Source organism: Acomys russatus, chromosome 1, assembly GCF_903995435.1.
Source record: "Acomys russatus chromosome 1, mAcoRus1.1, whole genome shotgun sequence".
NCBI classification, from domain to species: Eukaryota; Metazoa; Chordata; class Mammalia; order Rodentia; family Muridae; genus Acomys; species Acomys russatus.
The window spans coordinates 37,701,955-37,721,020 of NC_067137.1; the positions used below are offsets into that span (position 1 = coordinate 37,701,955).

General features: G+C 48.2%; 1 protein-coding gene across 2 annotated transcripts in view; it reads left to right on the forward strand.

Moving 5' to 3' along the window:
- Asap2 (ArfGAP with SH3 domain, ankyrin repeat and PH domain 2) overlaps positions 1-19,066 on the forward strand; it is a 151,010-nt gene that overhangs the window by 112,082 nt on the left and 19,862 nt on the right. For both annotated transcript variants that reach the window (XM_051143853.1, XM_051143859.1), the window contains exons 13-17: positions 3,542-3,590; positions 3,673-3,839; positions 5,717-5,850; positions 13,182-13,276; positions 17,545-17,734. In XM_051143853.1, the coding sequence (XP_050999810.1) occupies positions 3,542-3,590; positions 3,673-3,839; positions 5,717-5,850; positions 13,182-13,276; positions 17,545-17,734 (635 nt within the window). The remainder of the gene's footprint in view (positions 1-3,541; positions 3,591-3,672; positions 3,840-5,716; positions 5,851-13,181; positions 13,277-17,544; positions 17,735-19,066) is intronic.

The following is a 19,066-nucleotide window of genomic DNA, read 5'->3' on the forward strand; positions in this document are numbered from 1 at the left end:
AAAGTAGAGACAGGAGGATTACTGGGGCTTGCTGGCCACCAGAGTAGCTCCAAATTCAGTGAGAGACCTGTCTTAAGGGAATACAGCAGAGAAAATAACTGCAGGATATGTCCTCTGGCTTCTATACACACACTCACACACATACACACACACAGGAGGGGGTTGGAAGGAGGGAGAGAGAGATGGAGCTTCAAGCTCCCTGCTCCCTCACTCCAGGGAGGTTCCATATGTAGCAGACTTTACTTTGAGAATCACATTTATAAAACGTAAAATGCTGAGCTGTGGGTGTATTTTAAAATGTGGTCACTGCTCAGTTACCTGCCTCTAGACAGTAACAAAAGCTTGAGTTAAAGGGAAAACGACTTGATGTTGTCATTAGATGTCTTCTGCTGGCTGGAGAAGAGGGTTTTCAATCCTTTGTTTTATTTTATTCTTTAAGCATACTGTTAAAAAGGCAGGTATTACCCTAAGTGTAAGTTCTCTTGGGCACCAGATCAGTAGTTGGTAGCTATCTGAGCTTGGCTGAACTTTGGGCACCACACAGAGATGGGTATAGCACCTCCCCCAGTTGTCACCTTCAGAATGGCTGGTGGGTCTCCAGCAAACACCACAGGTGCAGAAGCAGCTGCCACAGAACCTTCCTCCTGTGTGCTCTTAGCTCATCAGGCACCAGGGAGGGGTGCTTATAGTCAGGGCGCACAAACTCCTGCTAGGTGTAAATTGTGGCATCCTGAGGATGTGGGGGAAGTGGCTAGTGTGTGAGTCTGGCTATGCCCGAGAGCAGTGATGCAGACAGACTTCACCAAGACCCCACTATTGACTTTGTGGCAGCCTGAGGTGGTCTGTGAGTCTGGCTGCAGGCACTGTTTGCCTCTGTGGCCATGCAGAACCTTAGCTATGTTGAAAACCTGTCTCACCCACTTTCCCTGCTTTGCCTTCAAGGGGCAAAATTAATTCCCGCCCTACCCAGTTTTCAACTCAGCAGATTTTCCGAATGCCCGACTCCTCTAGGAACATTGGGCGGGAATGCTTCATGCGGAGCCCTGGGGGCTTAATGTTTTTGTAGAGACTTGAAGTTATCATGGGAAATGTACTGGCTGAAGCTCTGAGGTGGCTGCTGTCCTAGGGAGTGGCCTTGTTCATAAGCATCCTACTCTTCCCGCTGATGCCTCCTCTGCCCCCATCAAGTGCCCTTGAGCTTAACATAGTCGAGTAGTTTGGGAAATCAAAGATGAACCAAAGGCCAGACCAGGAGACAGCAGATCAGTGAGAGTGTAGCTGCACTCCCGGAAGTCACCCTTCCCCCCTTATCTTCACTGATCATGCTGTACTGGAACCTGCTGAGAGGATGGCACACTGACAGGCTGCCTTGAGCTGCTGCCTGCAAGACCCCCCTCCACTGTTCTTTCTCTCCCAAATGGGTTTCCCATTCTGATCAAGAGAGAACACCATCCTCTGCGGGGGCGGGTCGGGGGGGTGTCTGCAGTAAAGCCAAGCCTTGGGAAACTCCAGGCTCTTACCCTCAGAGTGACTCTTGACCTACACGGGCACCCTAGGATTTAGGGTTTGGTTAGAATTATGAGATAACCTGGCTGGTCTCCCGAGCAGGATGGAACACAGAGGCCTGGGTAGCATGCCGCTCTACAGTGGCAGAGGCCGTGGAGACTGCCCGGGTTTAGGTGGAATTGCAGAGTGCCCACAGAGAGGGCATTATTATTATTTAGACATTTTCACACAGAATGACCTCACACTTCTCCAGTTCCCAGTCGGAGCACTGGGAGAATTAGCCATCCATCAACCCAAGCCACACCCAGTCTGGCTGTGAAGTAGCTCAGCGTGGGCACAAGGCGCTGACAGGGGCTCTCCTTTCACAGCTTCCTGAGAACTCTTTGCCTTGGTTCCTCTCCTCTGTGAGAAATGGGATGTAGAAGAGTGTTGTCTGCCTCCCCCTGGCGTTAAGACTGTAGAAACAACCAAAACCAAAACCGCTACTTGGCTCCTCTGCTCCAAACCTCACTTGTGTCTGCACTTGACCTCTCTTGGCCCTTGGCCCCGACCCATGCAGCTCATCAAGAGTCTTCTGGTTCAAGGAGTGAAAGCTCCTATTGCAGACCCGTGTCTACTCATTATCGTTTTAAAAGCGTACCCATTTGAAGGCCAGAGGGCACCTTGTGAGAGCTGGTTCCCTCTTTCCACCTTATTGGTTCCAAGGATTCAACTCAAGCTGTCAGTCTTGGTGTCAGATGCCCTCAACAGACAAGTCACTGTCACCATCTGTTTGCTCTTAGGATCAGAGATGTTCTATTGTACCACCAAGAAGAGGGTCCCTCTGTGCTACCTGCAGACATTAGATTCTTCTCTCTCTCTCTCTCTCTCTCTCTCTTACTTTTCAGTTTTAGTTTCCTTTCTTACTTTGTTTTTCAACTGATTTTATGTACAGACTTTGTGGCTATCTCTTATCCAGCTTTTCTCTTCCACTCTCTCTCCTTCCCTCCCCTCCCCCCTCCCCCGCACCCTGTGTGTAGATCTATCTCAGTACAATTTAGCCACTGTGGATTACTGGAGAGATCCACATTGAGGAAGGACACAGGCGCGATGCTTTGAGATGCTACCCAGAGTGTGCCAGTTTTCTACGCATGTTCCCATCCTAGTACTACAAGCCCCTTCAGGCCCCCTCGTGCATTAGATCACATTTAATCATGGCCCCCAGCGGTCTAGTTTCTGCAGTCTTCCCTTGCCTGTGTTGACCCTTGTATCTTTGGAAGACTGCTGTCTAGTTTTGTTGTGAAGTGTCCGTCAAGTTAGGTTTCCCCTGTGTTACCTCGGGGCTTAACTGAGGTTGTACATTTTTGGCAAGAGCAGCACAGAAGTGAAGCTGTCCCCTCGTGTGAACACAGGGATCACAGCCCCCCCCCCCACAACACTTGTAAGACATTGCAGGCACCTGCTGCACCAGTGTGACACTTCCCATTAGACCGTTATTAACCGCACCTTATTGGGCTAACTGTGCTTGTGACATAGGGCCCTCAGGGTGTGGCCTCAGAACTTCTGATACAGTGTTAATCCTTTTCTGAGGAAGCCAGAAAACATCTAAGGTAGCATTTTCCAGAGAAGGCTCTTGTTCGCCAGGGGAATGGTCCATACCTTTAGACAGGAAGCAGAGGCAGGCAATTCTCTGTGAGTTCAAGGCTAGCCTGGTCTACATAGGGAGTTCTGCCTCAAAGAGCAGCATGTGGAAGGCTCTTACCAAAGGACTTTAATGGTTTCTTTTGGGGGATGACTCTGTAATGTATATAAAAGTTTATAGGAATTTGGTTTTTTGTTAAATAGCCTCCTCACTTCTCAGGCAGCTGCATCTCTTAGACTAGAACGCAGCAGGTTCATTAATTTTCATTACAAAATCACAGGGACTAAAGCCAGCACATGCATGCAAGCAGGCAGACACGCAGGCACGCGCACAGCTCTGAAGGACTGCTGGGCTTTATGCAGTAATCTGGTAGAGAGCACAGCCTCACAGTGATAAATCTCCCTTGCTGCGCAGATGACAGGACGTACCACTTCCAAGCAGAAGACGAACAGGAATGTCAGATGTAAGTTCCGTGGCTGGGGCTGGGTCCAGGGGTGGGAGTGGGCGCGCTCCCCCAGCTAACACCCCTGCTGCCGGCTGTCTAGATGGATGTCTGTGCTACAGAACAGCAAGGAGGAAGCTCTGAACAACGCATTTAAGGGCGATGACAACACGGGAGAAAATAACATCGTCCAAGAGCTGACCAAGGAGATCATCTCGGAGGTGCAGAGGATGACGGGCAATGACGTGTGCTGCGACTGTGGGGCACCAGGTGACCCGGGAACCGTCCCCATCCCCTGCTCTAGGGCACTCAGATTCCAGCGACACCTAGAATCCACCCGTTGATTTTTTTCCCCCCCACACTCTCATTTCAAACATGAAATGAGTGCAGCTCCGTCTGGGCTCATCCTATTACACAGATGCTTCATTAACTGTGGGCGGAGCACAGTAGCATGCACGGGTGGGAGATGCTGGCCTGCTGTGTCCAGGGACAGGACCATGGAAAGATAGCTGGGTGAAGATGAAACAATTACAGTGGCTTTTGAGCAATGAGAACTGCAGCGCATGGTGGGGGTGAGCTGAAGGTCACCAGTGTCCCGGGCTCTGAGAGGCTGTGAAGGCACAGCGGGGCCTTCTGCTTTGGATTTCCGTTACCCTTCACAGAGGACCCTGTGAAGTAACTTTCAGTCACACTCTATGATCCCGAGAGCCACAGATTGCCAAGACAACTGTGAATTTGAGGCAGGCCTGGTCTACAGAGCAGGTTCCAGGACAGTCAGAGCTACATAGACCATGTCACAAACAAACAAACAAAAAAAGGTTGCTGTAAAATGCTAAGAACAGCAGGCAGTGATGGCACACGCCTTTAATCCCAGCACTTGGGAGGCAGAGACAAGTGCATCTCTGTGAACTCAAGGCCAGCCTGGTCTACAAGCCCAGGACAGGCAAGGCTACACACAGAGAAACCCTGTCTCAAAAAACCAAACCAAAACACAACAAAACAAAAAGTCTAAGAACACACAGATGGTATGAAATGTGCTGTTCCCCCAGTGCAGGATGCACACACACAATACCTGCAAACATGGATGTTAGTAATGTTTACTAATGTTGGTACAATTAGTGTGTGTGTACATACATGCACTATGGATCGAATTTAGTGCCTTACATGTGCTGGGTGAGCACTGTACCACCGAGCAAAAGTCCCAGCCCACAATATTTTTTGTTTTTACTTAGAGTTGTAGGTATGAGTCTGAGTGAATTTGTGTGCACCACATGTGTGTAATGCCCATAGAGACCAGAAGAGGGTATCAGATCCCTTGGAATTGGAGCTATAAATGGTTGCAAATAGTCACATGGATGCTGGGAATGGAACTCTGTTCCTCTGCAAGAGCAGCGAGTGCTCTTACCACCAAGCCATCGCTCCAGCCCCTCTCCCCCACCTGCAGTTTTTAACAGCTTGACTGTTTTAAAAGAACCTCATGATCACCTTATCAGCAAGATCATGATGTTTATCTGTGCAGGACCTCTAAGGGCGATAAGCACTCCCGTGGCACTGTGCTGCACTACATCTTATTTTCAACGCTTTGTAAATTCAGTATGCGCCCTTCAAGAATTGGCTGGGTCCACACTGTGCACTAAGCACTTGGTAGAATACGTAATGAGGGCATAAATATGCCAAGTAGGGAGATGCAGGACAGCCGAGTGCTCTGTACTTGCTAGCAGCATGCCCTGAGCGTTCAGTGAGATAAAAGTATTCTGATTTCAGATGCTCGCGGTACGGTTGACTGTTACCACAATTCGCATCGTGGACACAGCCCACCACGAGCATGGGGGGTGTGCTCTGTTGCTGTTGGTACCTACACATCTCACCTATCCCTGCAGCATTCTGCTTGGGAGAGGCCTGCTCCTCCTGCTCCACTGTGTGGTGCGCCAGGGTGGGACTGCCGCGAGTGCCGCAGGACGAGCCCTCCTTGCTTGAGTGTGGAAGGAGAAAAAGAACACTTTGTCACTGCTTCTGGGTTTGGTGTGAATTTAGATGGCCAGCTATGTCTAGGGTAAAACAGTCATGTTTCAGCAGCCCGGCAGGAGGAAACGTCTGCTTCCTGACTGTTCCGATGGCAGGCTCATAGATGTTCCCTCCTTCGACAGATCCGACGTGGCTCTCCACCAACCTGGGCATCCTGACTTGCATCGAGTGCTCTGGGATCCACCGGGAGCTGGGGGTTCATTACTCCAGGATGCAGTCCCTGACCTTAGATGTATTGGGAACATCTGAGCTTCTGGTAATTAGATTTAGAAATTCATTCGTAATTACAGACTCTCCACTCCCAGTGGGCGAGGGCATGACTTGTTATAGGACATCCTTCCTGAATGCAGAAAATGCAAACGGCCCCAAACAAGGACCAGTGAGACTGGTGTAGAAGTCTTCTGAAATGGCTGAAGTGGCAACTGGGGCCCCGTAAACCCCTTCATTAACCAGGCATGGAACCCAAAGCCCAAGGGCTGTAAATGCTCTACTGTCCCCAAGTCATCTGTAGGTTTCTGATAAAACTGTACGAACTTCTTGCTTCAAGCCTCCATTCTCTGCCTGATCCACACTGTCCCTCTCAGGATCCAAGATACTGGCTTCTGTTTTTGCCCTCACTTTTCTAAAATAGTTTTTCCAGTTTTGGGTCACTGGTGATATGGATGCTTTGTGGTAGAGGAGTGGGGAGATGGAAGCATGTTTTGACACTGCAGCCCGACTGAGTCACGAGGCCAGTCACACAGCTCCCTGGGCCTTGGGGGATGTCTCAGAGTCCGTGGTTTGCATCTGGAAAGCGGTGCTCGAAATTCTGTCTTGAGGTGACGGGTGTTGGGTAGTAAGCGGTAAGTGGCTATTGAGTGCCATTGATTTAATGCCAGGAGCAATAGTCATGATAGAACTTCAATTCACGCAGTCAGTATTCCTCTCGCAGGGCAGTACATCTTCCTGACAGCTCTGAATCCAATGTGTCTGTGTTTGTGATGTCTCTGGCTGTCTTGGGTGAGCGTCCCTGTCTTTCCAAGGAATTCCTTGTTTAATCTTAGAGGGAAATAGTGAGGAAAAGCTAGCACGGATCCTGGCGTCTCAGACAGCAACATCCCTGGTTTTAAGTGAGGCCGACTCAGCAAGTCCGCACAGTGTGCTCTCGGTTATGTGTGTAGTTCTTGCTGCTGATACGCTGTCCTACATCTTCGAGGTGTATGAATAGCCAGCATCTCTGGGGAAACTGATTATGGCTTAGTTTTTAAGTGGTCACACTAAATTCTCAAGGAGATGGTACCTTAGGGAACACTGATGGACTGTGGTGGTTTCTGCTCTCACTGGTTTGCTTACGGCAGAGGGTCATGTCAAACAATGGGCAGTGATATAATGGCTTATTTTGGAAGCACTTTATATGTGTTAGCTCATCTGACTGTAGGACTCAGCATCCTTGGTGTATTACCCCCACCTTCCCAATGGGGAAGCTTTGCTTACAATACCTTAATGTACCTGGGTTCTGCACCTATTAAGGTAGCACATTAGAAGTGAGGTTCCCTTTAATGTGTCTCAGTTCCCACTCACTTCTGAGATTCCAGGGACACAAAGTGGCCTTTGTGGTGGGTCGTCTGGCCATGTGGGAAGTATGTGAGCATCACACCTGCCCTTCTTCAGAGCTCACCCCCAACAAATATTTACAGCCATCTCTGAGGAGCAAAGAGCCTGTCTATTCCCCTGGTGTAAATGCTTCTAACGTGGCCAGTTATAGTTCGTAAGCTACTCTTCTGAATTACTGACTGTGGTGCTGACAGAGGATATTAAGTAACAGTTCTAGCATTCATCATGTAAGTACAATGCATGTGAGTAACTTGAGACACTGATGAGAGTGAAATGTAGCAACATTTAGAAATGGCGAGATTTGTCATCCTTTTTCTATTTGGAACAGGGTCTCACTCTGTAGCCCAGCTTATCCCTAAACTCAAATTCCTTCCTTCTTCCTCAGATCCCTACGTGCTTAGAGTTCAGGCGTGTCCCAGTGTGCCCAGCGAGATAATGAGTCTTGAATACCTAATGTCATAGTTGTTGACATGACTTATCACACGTTTACATAGTATAATTTTTAACAGTAGCAGTGTTTTAACAGCTGTCTCTCAGAATCCCGAGACATCTAGTAATTAGCTTTCAAGAGCTGGTTAGAGCCTTGCTTCAGCACTGACTACTTAAATGTGTCTCAAAAAGTGGGCCTGGAAAGACGCCTCGAAGAAGATGTCAGACACCTCCTGAGCCGGAGCTACAGGCACCAGTGAGATACCTGACCTGGGTTCTGGGAATGAAATTTGGGTCTTTTTGTAAGAAAAGAGTATGGTCTTAGCTCCTGGGCCATCTCCAGCTTACATTCATTCATTCATTCATTCAGTTATTCAGTTATTCATTTATTTTAAAAGAAATCTCTATAAATTCAGGCCAACAGTGTGTATTATTCTTTTTCCCCCACTCTGCAGTTTTTCATGAAAGGCTTCTTGGTGTAGGGTGATGTGTTTTGCTTACATGTTGCTGCAGTTGGCATTGCTGGGCATTTGTCTTGTACCTACTTGCTATTTCATGTCTTCGGGCCTTGCCCACAAGTCAGGACTACCTGTGCTCATTTTATCTAGTTCTTCACTATATAGTTCGGATTCTGTCCTCATATCAGGTGTCTTTTCACTCCATAGGCTGCCCCTTCACTTTCTTGTTTGGGTAGAGTAACTCCAGTGATCCGTTTGTGCTTTTGGTTGGCAAGCTGAGACTTTAAATGACCTGAAAGAGACAGGCAGCCCATGAGCAGGACCTGGATGCATTTTCATTTTCTTTGTCGTCGTGTCTTTGAATAGAAGAAGATAAATGCTTACCCACGCCTGTCCTTCAACACAACCCGAGCGTTTTCCTCTTTGGAAGAGTCCTCTGCCCGGCTTTGTGGATTATTACCTGGCGTGCGGATTATTACCTGATGTGCGACATTTCCCTGAACTGTGGCCTGGCTGTTTCTCCATTTTAATTTGTTGTTGCAAAGCACACTTGCCATGATGGGCAGCATCTGTGAAGGTTGCTAGTTGGTATTCGCCTCCGCTTCCTGTAACCTGCTTTTAAAATCACTTCTCATTCAGTGGAATGGAAGACGAGCGGGTGGAGGGGTCATTAAGTTCTTTTGGGTCAGTTCGCTACCCCAACCACTTTAATATTTCATGCGCTACTAGGCTTAGAGCAGTGGTTCTCAACCTGTGGGCCATGGCCCCTTTGGGCAGGGGTTAAACAACTTTTTCACAGAGGTCACCTAAGACCATCTACCATCCTATTTGCATTATGATTCATAACAGTAGCAAAAGTCCAGCCATGAATTAGCAACGAAAATAATTTTATGGCTAGGGGTCACCACAACATGAGGAACTGTATTTTTATAGGGTCACAGCATTAGGAAGGTTGAGAACCACTGGCTAAGAGCTTCAATGAACCCAGTTGCAGAAACCCACAGCAAGCCTGGATTTTAAAGAGATGAATTTTCTCCTTAACCTTGAAGAACATTATAAAAAAGCTTTTTTGGGGAGTAGAGGGTATCATCTGAAAAACTCCATTACCAACTGTTATCATGTGATCCATTTCACTATCATATTTGAAGCTAAGAAAACCTCAGTATTTTGCATTTTAATTTAGAGCAGGATGTGGTGGTTCATGCCTTTGATCTCAACAGGCTAAAAAAAGGAAAATTGCTCCTACCTTGAGACCAGCCTGTGCTACCCAGTGGGCCCTGGGGCCTTCCTGGGCTGCAGAGTGAAATCCTGTCTGAACAGAAGAAAAGAAAGAAAGGAAAGTTTTCCATCATGTTGGAGGGATGTCAGGAAGCCTGGGGAGCTGCTTAGCTGACTCAGCTGTTTCTTGAGGTCTGTCTCTACTGCACTGCCAGACAGCAGGCCAGGTCAGCCGCAGCCTCAAGCCCTGAGAACTGCTGTTTGGCACTGGCATTTCGCTGACACTTAACTAAGCCAATGTGGGTAGTGACTGCAGTTTGCTTAGGGCTGTGAGACATTGCAGTCAGCTGCCATCCACTGAGTCAGTCATGTTTAGGCTCTAGCTCGAGGCATTGCTTTCTGGCCTAAGTGAGACCCGAGTCCCTCATGTAGTGCCCCTACAGACCTTTGGACACCACAGGCTGTGTACGAACCTGTTTGTAAGTCCCAGCACCCTTCTCATGTTTCCTAGGCCCGCATAAGCATGTATGCCAAGATATATGGCCTGTCTTCAGGCCTTCCACCCCTACTGGAACAGAGCTGGGAGTAAACAAAGAGCAAGCTATGGTAAAGCAAAGTAGATCTAGACTGTGTAGTTGGCAGAGGCCCAGATGGCTATGTGGGGCCTGTGTGGTAGCCCAGCCCACTCGGCAGCTTGAGGGTACTGAGGGTGGAGGAGGAGTAGGCCTCAGCATAGTGACCCCTGTGGGACCTAAGAAAAGTCAGAGGAGTCTTGCTTCCTCACTTCGGGTTCCTCAAGTGAGGACAGAAAGGTAGGAAAAAACTACCATGGTTGATATGTCTCCCTGTGGAAAAAGGAAGTGGGGAGTTTGCTCCAGCCTATCCAAGACTCTAAAACTAGTGTCTAGATAAGACCCCGGGCCTTGTTGTACCCTCATGCCCTGCTAAGGGCTTGTGAAGGCTCCATGGTCCTGTTCTGGCACATGCATGATTCTCACAGTCTCCTTGGCCATGAGCATGCCTGGACTTGGAGACTTGCCAGGCTAGGTAGGAGCTTCTGTTGTTGCACCCCCAACACTGCTGCTTTTAAAAAATATATTTTCATGTTTTATTGTTTGTATAGGTGTGTGTGTGTGTGTGTGTGTGTGTGTGTGTGTGTGTGTGTGTGTGTATGTGTGTGTGTGTGTGTGTGTGTGTGAGAGAGAGAGAGAGAGAGAGAGAGAGAGAGAGAGAGAGAGAGAGAGAGAGAGAGAGAGAGAGACCGTGTGCATGTGAAGGTCATGGGAGTCTGTTCTTGTCTTCCACCCTATGGAATGGGTCACTCTTGTTTTTACCACCCTGCATATTCTAGGCCAGCTGCCCCATGGGCTTCTGGGTATTTCCTTTCATTTCACCATAGGAGTGCTGAGTTACAGGTGCACACCATCACCTCCAGCTTTTGTGAGTTCCAAGGATCAAACTCAGGTTGTAGGGTTTGCAATGCAATGTTTTTTATCCTTCTTCTGATTTTGTTTGTTTGTTTAATCAGTTTGTCTCTGTTGTTGGACTGAGCCAGTAGAGAAAACCGCAGTGCCTCATGCCCAATGCCCGACACAGCTCAGGAGCTCAGCTGTGTGAAGGGCTGACTTGTGTTTATGACGCAGCACGCAGGGCCTGAGCTGGGCCTCAGCTTCACTGCTGTTTGGTACTCAGGTGGCCCTCTGAATCGGCAGGCTTGCCATCTACAAATTCAGCCAACCGCAAGTCAAAATTATTAAAGATAGGTGCGGGAGAGATGGCTTGGTGTTGAAAAGCACTTGCAGAGGACCTGGGTTTGGTTCCCAGCACCCACATAGTGGCTCACAACCGTCTGTAGCTCCAGGAGATCTGACATCCTCTCCTGAACTCCATGGTCATTGTACACATGTAGTGTATATAAACAAACACAGACAAAACACTCATACACATAAAGTGAATAAGCCCCTAAAATAATATTAAAAGAAATTCTAGGAATTTTTAAAAGAAAACCCAAATTTGAATTTGCCCCTTCCTAAAATCTATCCCATATCTCCTTGAATGAAGGGGGGCGCCCTGCTGCCATGTCCCTCGAAGACCCCCCACCTCCCTGACACTTGGGCATTCTTTGTTTCCGTGCTCTGTAGCTGGGCCTTCTGCGGTTTCATCCTACAGTGGACACATGAAGACTTTTCTTGTTGTGATTCCCTGAACAATGTCATTGAGTTATTTATGTGGCATTTCCACGTCTTAGGAATTAGAAGTCATCTAAAGCGGTGTAGGATATACCGGGCACCCTCAAATTTACCATCAGGTGACAGAGACAGTTTTTAAAAAAAGATTTATTTATTAATTATTTATACAGTACTCTGTCTGCATGTGTGATAGCAGGCTAGAAGAGGGCTCCAGATCTTATAGATGGCTGTGCGACACCATGTGGTTGCTGGGAATTGAACTCAGGTCCTTTGGAAGAGAAGACTATGCTCTTAACCTCTGAGCCACTTCTCCTCCAGCCCCAGTGACAGCTCTTGATACAGAGCCCTGGTCAACAGCTGGTCTCTCTGCTCTGAGTACTGCTTTCCATAGGTCTGCTGTCCCCTGTGTGTCCCCGGTGGGACACTGTGGCCTCTGGTTTCTGGAGGCTTTGACAACTTGTTGGTCCAGCAGCGTCTCTGCTGGCTAGTTTATAAACTGGGTTTTAGCAGATATGTGAAGGGACACATTCCTCCAGTGTTGAATGTGTGTGTGACATACAGATATGGCAGCTCCGTGGACCAGCTGCCCCGGCTAAGCCAGCCAGATCTAAGCAGAAAGGGAAGCTCTCTGATTGCTGGTGAATTTTCTCCTCCTATCTGCCATCCACTTAGTGCAAACAGGAGGCATTGGGGTGGCCCATCACTCCCAAGAGGCAGTTATGGCTTCTGCCATTTATTTTTTGGATCTGAACTTAAGCTAGTTTCCTCTAAAGACAGACCAGACCCTCCCAGTCACAGCCACGCCTCCAGTCCGTCTCCGCCTACCCTTTGTCTGCACTGGCAAGCTAGCTAAGAAGCATGGAGTGCCACGCTGTGTTGTTTTCAGTGATGTAGTTAAATCATCTGTTCTTTCCAACCCCTGTGCAAGATGCACCCTACCAGTATTGTTTCATGAAATATTTAAAAATCTGATTGTTCAGGGCACGGCAGTGGCAGGAATCTGACCTGGAAGCTCACTTCAAGGGCAGGTCCTGAGGTCTGTGCTCTGAATGAGACTGAGATGTCCATACGGTCCTTCATTCAGCAAACTCCAGTTGCCATGTTGTCATGGTAGCATGGCTGTGCCTGGCACAGTGGTACATAGCGAATACCAGGTGAAAAGGTTTGACCTAAGTATTGAAAAGTCATCTTACACCTGCAGGTCACATGTGACGTCATCCGTGTCTCAGTCTGCCAAGGGTTTTCCACCCAGTCTCCCATGTGGTCATGTTTTTACAACCCTAAGGAAGTTGTCCGCCTGGTTCCATGCATGAAAATTGACTCCTCCATTTGAGGCTGGATTTGGCTTCCTGGTCCCATGTATCTGTGGGATGCTGCTCCTCACAGCGGGCGGGAAGAAGGCTGTAGGTGAAGAAATTCCTGCCGGGAAGCTGCTGAGAATGGAGACTGGCTGTGGACGTGTCCCTGGTTCCCCAAGTCTGTGGTGGCTGTCGGTGTCCATCTTCCACAGGATCCTTTGCAGGTCATCACGCAGCACGGATACCGTGGGGCTTGGCGTTGTGTGCCTTTTCATTAAAGGCAAACCACTTTATCGCTCTATTTCTTAGTGGCCGTTAAATAAATCATCAGGCTGTGAGTAACGGGCAGCAGCAAAGGGTATTAATAATTGAGTGCTCTGAAATAGACTTCTGTTTTCGCAGCTTGCCAAGAATATTGGGAATGCAGGCTTTAACGAGATCATGGAGTGTTGCCTGCCGTCTGAGGACCCAGTCAAACCCAACCCAGGCAGCGACATGTGAGTATGAGGCTGGCTGTGCTCATTTGCTGAGCAAAGATTTGCCCTTTGCCTGAGACTCGTAAGCAGGGGAACAGGTCTGGCGTGCATTGGTTGTTGCTTCCCACTAGCTAAAATTGTTATTTATTTATTTTTTCTTCTTTAGTCATTTTTAGGTGTCCAAATAGAAATGTGGTAGGGCTGGTTTGTTAGGATGTGGCCAGAGGACGAGAGACTTATTATCAACTACACTGCATGTGACAAGGGCACTGCAGTGAGGCTGGCTTGCTGCTGCCATGTGCCTCTGGGCCCTTGCCACTGTTCTTGCTCACTTCCCCAGCATGGTGAATTGTGCCTGGCCATCACAGACAGGCGACCATGCACCATTCTTTTTGTCGTTGTCCTTCCAGATGTACGACCTGTTGACTCCCACAGGAAACCTCTGGGTGTGTCTCACTGTTGCTCCAAACTGTGACTGAGAGGCTTTTGTACCTCGTTGTAATTGCAGCTGGCCCACCGATGGACCACATACAGGCGGGAATTCCCTACCAGTGTTATCAGTTGTGTTTAATCACACTGGGCTTGAGGGGCTAGACAGGGCAGCCCCATCCTGCACCTCAGACCTCATCCCTGGTTCTTTTTGTTTGTTTGTTTGTTTTTGTTTTTTCCGAGACAGGCTTGCTCTGTGTAGCCTTGACTGTCCTGGACTCGCTTTGTAGACCAGGCTGGCCTAGAACTCACAGCGATCCACCTGCCTCTGCCTCCCGAGTGCTGGGATTAAAGACATGCGCCACCACTGCCTGGCTCATCCCTGATTGTTAAAGTGGCCTGTCTGCCCACAGGATGGCTTGGGGTGGTGTGCCTGCTAGGGCGTGATGCAAAACAAAGCAGATAGAAGGCGAGGGCCAGGTCTAGTCAGCCGACAGACAACACTTGTGTTTGACAGAAGAGAGAAACGGAAGTGGGTAATAAGAGAAAGTTTTACAGTCTACTAACATAGACCACATTTCACTGGGATAGGCCTGAAGTTGAGTTAGTGGTTTGGGTTCTCCTAAAGGACATTGAGTGACAGGGGACAGTGTTTTTAGGAGGTGTTTTACAGGGGGTGATAGTATACAGGGCCTGTGTAAAGCAGAATCCTTAGATTTTTGTAACTGGTCTGTGTGGGAAACTGAGGCTATAGAAGCAAAGGACCTGTGTCATCCTGCACTGTGATTCACTGAGGACATGGAAACATTATAGAGGGCAGGCAGGAGACTTCTCCGTCCTTGGCTGTCTTGGGTTTCAAGTGTCTTAGACCACTTGTAGCTGTTAGATAACAGTCAGTTTGTGTTTGCACCTTGTAGTAAGTAAGCAAGCACTTGGAGCCTAGAGTTTCCCAGAGGTCGCATAACATGGTTATAAAGCATTGTCTTCTCTATATGAAGATGTTAATCTCAGGCCTGACCTGGAGAGGCGTGAGGAGCCCAGATTCCAGGCCACAAGATAAGGCAAATTCTCCATCATCTGGGTCTAAACCTCAGTTTCTATATTAATAAGGAAGGCATTTGGGGAAATTAGAAAGATGGCTCAATTGGAGCTTGAGTGGTATTAGCAACAGAGTCTATGCAAGTGCCCCGGCTGCCTTTGAGAAATGGGGATCTTTTGCAATTTAGGCTTCTCTTGTGACCCACAGGTACACAGTGCCTTCCTGGCCAACTGGAGGGCCCTGTTTAGGGAAGGAAATGTCATGGTCTACTGTGGTGGGTTTAGACAGCTGTTGCTTGGTGCTGGCTCCTTCTGCTCGTTTGTCATTGAGGTTCCAGTCTCCTGGAACGCTATAATACCAGTCAACTTTAGACAAAGAGTATGTTCAAATAGTTCTTTTAAGTGCCAGGAATAGAGGCCGGAGAGATGGCGTGGCTGTTAAAAGCACCTGTTGCTCTTGCAGAAGACCTGGGCTCGGCTCCCAGTGCCTATGTGGTTTTCAGTGATTCAGAAGTCTGGTTCTTGAGGATCTAATGCTTTCTTCTGCCTCTGCAGGAGCCAGGACCGTTTATGGTGCATATACATACATGTAGACAGAATATACATATACATAAAATAATAATTAAAAAAAAAACCTAGCAGGATTCCATATGAAAGTAGGGCATCTGTTTGTTCTAGGGGTAAATGATTTTAAGGATGGACACCACCTCTCAGCGTTATGTCAGGTCCGCTCTGAGACACACACACACACACACACAGACACTTCTCTCAAGGAATTTTACACTCTATTTCCTCAGAAATGAGGGTTGGTGACCACTATAGTGATGAAGAGCCACTCACAATCATTCTTCTGCAGGCGAGATAAAGTGTGTGTCCAGGCGAGTTTTAGGTTAGCATGGCCAAGTCTGACTTCCTCCCCAACCCAAATAAAAGAAGAAAATTCATTATGTGACTCCGTGTGCTTCCTGCAGCTGGCTCTTCGCACAGCATCCCGTTTCACTTTACAGTATGCTTGGGTTTTCACATATTGTTCTGGAAACTGAATCCCACTCATATTTGTATTCACCACCCCAGTATGTCGCTTGTTGGTAAATATTTAATGGCTCGACAAATCAAAGAAATAGCCCCAGCTCTATGCCTGCTTCATCCAGCAAATATTTTATTTTTAGATTTGATAAGAATGAGCGCCTGTAGCTTGATGTAAACACATATCATCTTCAACCATATGCTGACAGGGAAACCAAAGGCACCCTCTAATGGCCTGTGAGCCACCAGTTGGGAGTAGGGGCAGAAAGCATGTGTGACTGGGCCCCCTAGAGGCCAGCTTGCATCTGCTCATAGAGACAAATTGTCCCTGAAGAATCAGCAGGAAGCCCCACTCTCACTCTCCCCCACATCACCAGATGGATCAGTCTGTAGTGCTCTACTGCTCGCCACCCGTCACCCATCTCAGTCTCAACATTTAAAAAAAAGCCGAGGACACAGTCTATCTGGGTGCAACCAGGGGTCAGAGTAGGTTACAGAAATCTGTCCGATGTTTGCGTTGGAACCACCCTCAGGGGACTCAGAGCCCAGGACGGATAAATATCCGTTTAAAGCAACAACAACAAACTGACAAAACCCAGAGCGTAGTGCACACTTGTGACCCTATTACTTTAGAAGCTGAAGGAGGAGAATCAGGGGTTTGGGGACAGCCCTGGCTTATGTAGTGAGTCTGTTTAAAAACAAAGCCCCACAGGTGGGGCTGGAGAGACGGCACAGTGGTTGAGTGTGTACTGCTCTTTCAGAGGACCTGAGTTGAGTTCTCAGCACCCACATGGTGGCTTCCAGTCTGAACTTTTAGTTCCAGGGGATCCAAAGCCCTTGTCCCACCTTTTAGGCAGCAGGCATGCATATGTGCAGACAAAGCACCCATACACATAAAATAAAATAGGTCTTAAAAACAAGAGTGGAAGGCTGGAGAGATGGCTCAGTGGTTAAGAGCACTGTCTGCTCTTCGAAAGGATCTGAGTTCAGTTCCCAGCATCCACATGGCAGCTCACAGTTGTCTGTAGCGCCAGTTCCAGGGATTCTGACATCTTCATACCAATGCATATAGACTAAAATTAAGTAAATTATTAAAAGAAAAAAAACAAGAGCTGAGGTCTAAATAAACAGATAAGTAACAGAACTCAGCTGTTTCTACCACACTCTTGTCCTTAAGGGGTCACAGAGAGGGTCCCACATTAATTAGTGAAAAAAACACAACTTGACATCTGTCCTGTCACCAGAGCCCATAGAGTTTAAGGCATTGGATAAGTTCCCCCACGAGGGCTACCCCCACCGTGGTTTGGTAATTCTGCAAAGCCCCACACTGAAGAAGTCCTCCAGCTCTGAGCTGGGCCAGCCAGTGGTCTTGGGAAGCTATCCATATTTCCTCTGATGTCTTCTCTGTACTCTGGGGATCCAGTGAATCAAGGAAGTGGCTAGGGACAGCCAAAGGAGGAACGTGGATGACAGCAGTGAGAGACTTGAGCGTGTGGGTAGAGGGATGTGAGCAAGACAGGAAAATACACAGGTTAGGTGTGGGGACCACAGCATGCTGAGTGAGAGCTGAGGGCCGCAGAAGGAGACAGCAGCAGGCAGCTGAGAGAATGTAAGAAAGCCACACGCCTGGCGGAGGACTGCTGTGTGGGCTTCCATACCTCAGGAAGCTAGGTGTGCCTCTCCTTAAGGAAAGAGCCCACAGGGCCCCAAGAGGGCTGGGCAGGGTTGCAGATGGTGGTCTGGACGGATGGACAGAGGCCCTCAGTGGCTCACGCATCAGTTATGTCTGGTTTCAGGATCGCAAGGAAGGACTACATCACAGCCAAGTACATCGAGAGGAGATACGCAAGGAAAAAGCACGCCGACACCTCGGCGAAGCTCCACCGGCTCTGCGAGGCTGTCAAGACCAGAGACATTTTTGGGTTACTCCAAGCTTATGCTGACGGTGTGGACCTGACAGAAAAGATCCCGCTGGCCAATGGGCATGTAAGAGGGGCTGAAAAAAAGGATGAAAGATGAGGGGTAAAACAAGGGAGCCCTGTTCAGCCATGTTCTCCATATTGTATCACTCCCTAGAGAGGCATAGGTGCCACCTTGTCTTTCCTTTTTCTTCTTTGTTTGTTTGTTTGGTTGGTTGGTTTTGTCTTTTCGAGACAGGGTTTCTCTGCGTAGCTCTGGCTGTCCTAGAGTCACTCTGTAGACCATGCTGGCATGTTGGCCTCAAAGTCACAAAGATCCTCCTGCCTCTGCCTCCTGAGTGCTGGAATTAAAGGCATGCACCACATCATGCTTGCCTCCAAACAGCCATACACACACACACACACACACACACACACACACACACACACACACACACGCAGTGAAATGACCACACGTATCTTTTGTTATGGGCACATTTCACTTCCACTTAGCACTTTTGGATATATGATTGAAATGCACTATTAACTACAGTCAACTGCTGCAGTAAGACCTACCCCCTCTTTTTTTTTTTTTAAAGAGTCTCACTCTGCTAGCAATCCTCCTGCCTCAGCTTCCTGGGTACTGAGGGTTATATTTGTGCACCACCACACCTAGATTGACTCCTTTCAAACTGGACCTTTGTTGGTTTGTTCTTTCTTTAAAAGATTAATTTAATTTTATGTGTGTATATATATACATATATATACACACACACATACACACACCATATGCATGTAGGTATCCTCAGCGGTCAGGGGACGGTGTCAGCTCTCTTAGAGCAGGAGTTACAGGTGGGCTATGAGCTTCCCACTATGGATGCTGGGAAGCAAGCACAGGTCCCTACAAGAACAGCAAGTTCTTTTAACTCCTGAGCCCTTGTTGATTTATTCTTAAGCCAACAGTGTGATGCCAGATGTTAAAGGAAAGGCTGTCTGAGGTGGAAGGAAATCCATCCTTGGATGCCTAAAAGCCTGAGAGGACCCTCCTACTTCTTACTTGTGTGGGAAGCTAGTCCAGAGCATCTCTGAGGCCATGCTGAAGAGTGCTGTGACAAGGACCATCTTGGAGCTCACACTCTGAGTGTCTTCCCAGAAGGGCTGAGTCGAGCGCCTCTTCCAGTCTCCAGGTGTTGTTCTTGGGGTCATGTCTGTTTTACTGTCGTCTTCCTGACAGAGTCCCCATGGACACATGCTCCAGGTGCAAAGAACCTCCTGGTCTCAGGACAGGGTTCACCATCCTGTGTGGTAGGGCACTAGGTAGGGCCTGAATTCTAGGCTAAGCTATATCCCTTGAGTGGGAACATTGTAAGGTAACACCATTTTCTCCGCGTGACACAGGTCATTCCTAAGCATTAGCCAG